At 34.2% G+C, this 3851-nt stretch overlaps 1 protein-coding gene across 1 annotated transcript; it reads left to right on the top strand.

Annotated features, from left to right (window-relative positions):
• Positions 1 to 260: 260 nt before the first annotated feature.
• LOC126679376 (transcription factor bHLH130-like) lies at positions 261 to 3116 on the top strand. The gene is made up of 6 exons (XM_050374395.2): positions 261 to 1108; positions 1647 to 1978; positions 2068 to 2238; positions 2346 to 2411; positions 2498 to 2566; positions 2638 to 3116. Exons 1-6 carry the CDS (start codon positions 730 to 732, stop codon positions 2707 to 2709), a joined length of 1089 nt encoding a protein of 362 aa, XP_050230352.1. The 5' UTR covers positions 261 to 729; the 3' UTR covers positions 2710 to 3116.
• Positions 3117 to 3851: the final 735 nt, after the last annotated feature.

Raw genomic sequence — 3851 nt, 5'->3', positions numbered from 1 at the left:
TACATAAAAATTTCTCCTGCTAAATATACTTAAGCCGGAAAAGAAAAAGATGAACATTTTTTTATACAATGATTCCTCTTTCATACTCCTTGTTTTTTGTTTTGATCGTATACTCCATGTTTGTTTAAATCGTTGACAAGCTTTGTCCAAAAATAGAAAGCAGGGGTATTTTGGTAAAAAAAAGAAAAATAAAACAACTTCTGGAAGTGGAAAAAGAAAGATATGAATATTGATTGTTTCCTTGTACTTTGCCATTTAGCTCCATCTTCTGAGTTTGCACAAAACAAAATAAAAAAATTAAAATCTTTTATCTGTTCATCCTTCCCAATCTTTTTACATCAACCTTGCTTTTAAATTCTCTTATTTTATTCTTCTGATTTTTTCTTTTCCACTAAAAATCACAAATACCAGCAAGAAAACCTCCATTTATTATCAGTTTTTTCTTATCTTCACTACCCACTAAATATTTTTTATGCTTCCTTAAAAGTTCTTGAACTTTTTGGTTGAATTAGCTTCTTCTTCAAGATCTTATCTTCACTCTGCTTAAAAAATAAGCTAAAAATCAACTTTTTTTCCCTTGAGAAAGTGATGCTAAAATATTCCAAGAATTTTTTGAGGTAATAAATTAGTATTAAGGTAGTGTAACAGTTCCCTTCCATCTAAATCTCTTGACTAAACCCTACAACAGTTTCAGACCAAAATAATCAGAGCACTTTGTTTGTTGTTGTAATGGATTCAAGTAGTAATAATCATAATTTTCATCAACAGCAACATCCAAGTTCAGGGTTATTAAGGTTTCGGTCCGCTCCAAGTTCATTTCTTTCAAATTCCAATGACAATGGAGGAATTTGTACTAATGATTCTGTTATTGGTTTTCAAGAATTTGAAGATAAATCAGGTGTAAGAGGCTCTGTTAATTATTTGAATTCGACCCAGAGTAGTTATTCGGGTTTGCCTCCGCATTATCCGAGTTGTTCTTCAGCTATGGATGGCTCGTTCGGGTTGATTGGTGGCGGTAATCATGAGCAAGTCAAACGGGTTGATTCAAATCTTGCTAGACAGAATAGCTCACCTGCTGGTCTTTTTGGGAATCTTTCTCCCCAAAATGGTATTTTTCTTGCTCTCTTTTCTTTTAAATCAATTATTATCGTTACAATTAATTTATAGAGCGTGGGGTCGATTACAATGTTCCTACCACTAGGCTAGCTAGACTTATTCTGCTAGTAGCACACTCATTCGATCAACGTTTCCATTTCACAAAAGTGTCAGGAAAGTGGCGTTTCGGACACAGAACTTTTTTGACGTATGAAACCTTAAAATAACATTTTTTCTTATGTTTGTGTTCAAATTTCATGTTTCTCGTATCCGTGTCTGTGCTACATAGGTAATTATTATACGGAAATGAAAATGTTAAAATGTGTAATGATGAAATGGAAACCGACATAGTACAAGAATATACTATATATTTAGAAATTTCGGAGTTTTATTGGCTTTTTCGAAAATAACAATGAAACATCCTAGGATTTCAAAAGTTTCCGTGCAACATATCGAGTTAAAGAAATTGTAGATGGCTATGAGCTATAATAGTGAAATTAATGAGATTAAAAGGTGAAAGGAAATGTTGAAAATCTCTCAGTAAATTGCAGGGTATGCCACCGTGAAAGGAATTGGGAACTATGGTGGGGTGAATGGTACTAATGGAGAAGTAAGTCCAAGACTAAAAACTCAACTTAGCTTCTCATCAAGAGTACCTTCTTCCTTAGGCATATTGTCACAAATTTCAGAAATTGGGAGTGAAAGCATTGATGCTGCTGCTAGCCCAGATAGCGGAAAGCTCGGAAATGGAAATGGTGATGGTCGATTTTATAGTAGTAATGGGTACTCTTATGGTTCTTGGAATGATTCTCCTTTTGCGGAGAATTTTAATAGCTTGAAAAGAGATTCAAATGATAATACCAAACTGTTTTCTAGTGCACAGGTAACCAACTTGTGTCTTTTGGTTTAAGATTAAAGTTCATTTGATGTTCGAATTCTACAGTGTATGAATTGTTTCTGAAACCTTATTAGAATGGTGAGCTCGGCAATCGCGTTCATTTACTGTCGCATCACTTGAGTTTGCCGAAGACTTCAGTTGATATGGTTGCTATGGAAAAGTTTCTGCATTTTCAAGATTCTGTTCCTTGTAAAATAAGAGCTAAGCGAGGCTGTGCTACTCATCCTCGAAGCATTGCAGAAAGAGTAAGTACATCTTAATCCAAAAAAATAACATATAGATCTTGATCTTCAACCTGCTGTAATTTCAGTTAGTTGATCAGTCAAATTTGGTATATGCAATTCGTTTTTAGGTGAGAAGAACCCGTATTAGCGAAAGAATGAGGAAACTACAAGAACTTGTTCCAAACATGGACAAGGTACAATTTTCTCAAACCATAATTTTTCGGTGGATTTGGTTTGGTTTCTTAGCTATTTTACAATGTTTTGGTTTTGTTGTTGATAGCAAACAAACACAGCAGATATGTTGGATTTGGCTGTAGATTACATAAAAGATCTCCAGAAGCAATACAAGGTATGTTACGGAATCTGTTCAATCTAGCCGAACAATATATAGCCTCAGTTACACCAATTTATTTTGTGCAGAATCTGAGTGACAGCCGAATGAAGTGCAAGTGTTTGAGTAAGCAGAAGCCTGTGCAAAACCATTTAGTTTGACATGCTTCTGTACAGGAAATCGACAAAATAATTAGAAAAGGACCACTTCTAGTTAGAAAATGATATATTTTCTTCTTTGCAATGATCAAGCATAGTCAGTGGCGCTTGGATTTAGGATTTCGTTTCAGCCCGGGTTTATTGTCTGGTTCACCTTTGACATTCCAGTAGTGCAGGTTTACCTTCATCTAATCCAGAATTCACTATAAACCGTACCTCTTTTTTTTAAGAAAAATACCCGACGCCAGCCCGTGCTGAAGCCTATCCTAATCTTAGGGTAGTTATGCCTTTGAGCACACTGTGTTTACTGCTGGAAAGCTTTCAAATACACAATACATGAATAAAAGATAGAAATGTACAGGAACATGTTCTTGTTGTTATACATCAATTTCAATTCCTTGTTACTGTAATCTTGCTTGTTATCATTTCAGAATCCAATTATGTTAGCTAGATACCACAATTTTCTTGATTCTTTCATAAGCTTATATTCACCATGTAGCATGTAAATTTGCCGAGTTTTATATTTTGGTGTTTTATTTTCATTAGAAAAAGGCCAATTAACTCTAAAAGATTATATTTTTAATCTATTTTTGTGGAAAGTAATATTTTCCAATTTCATCTATTCCGTACGACCTAGTTTATCGACGAGATGATGCAAGGGTGTTTCGCGACTAGCCCTGACATGCATATGTTGGGGCAACAATGTCGTTTTGTAGGTTTAATGGCTTAAATGACATCAATGCTTATTGTTATTTTCCCTATCCAATGAACCTTATCTATTTATTGGGCAGCACAATGGATGATAAAATGAAGAATGTTGAAGTGTGTTAAACTGTACCTATTTTTAGCAGGTTGAAAGGGCCTAAAAATAACAGCGATTTTTCATATTATGATAGCCCTCGTTCCATTTCAGGTTATCAGGAGTGATTCCGTCACTTTTCTGAATTTCTCACAAATATAACTGTTTTAAAGTTTTAATAAAGTCTATTTGATCCTAAAAAAAAGTTGCAAACTTCCATATGTAATTTTTTGCAGATTGCATAATGGATCCATGCACTTTTTTCTTTGAAATTGAATCCCTTCATTTTATACGTCTAAGATTAAGCCCCTGTGATTTTAATTTTATCGACATTAGGTTCCACCGC

Source organism: Mercurialis annua, linkage group LG4 (genome assembly GCF_937616625.2).
Source record: "Mercurialis annua linkage group LG4, ddMerAnnu1.2, whole genome shotgun sequence".
Taxonomy (NCBI): Eukaryota; Viridiplantae; Streptophyta; class Magnoliopsida; order Malpighiales; family Euphorbiaceae; genus Mercurialis; species Mercurialis annua.
The sequence above is the reverse complement of the archived record's forward strand: the minus strand, read 5'-3'. Positions and strand labels throughout refer to the sequence as shown.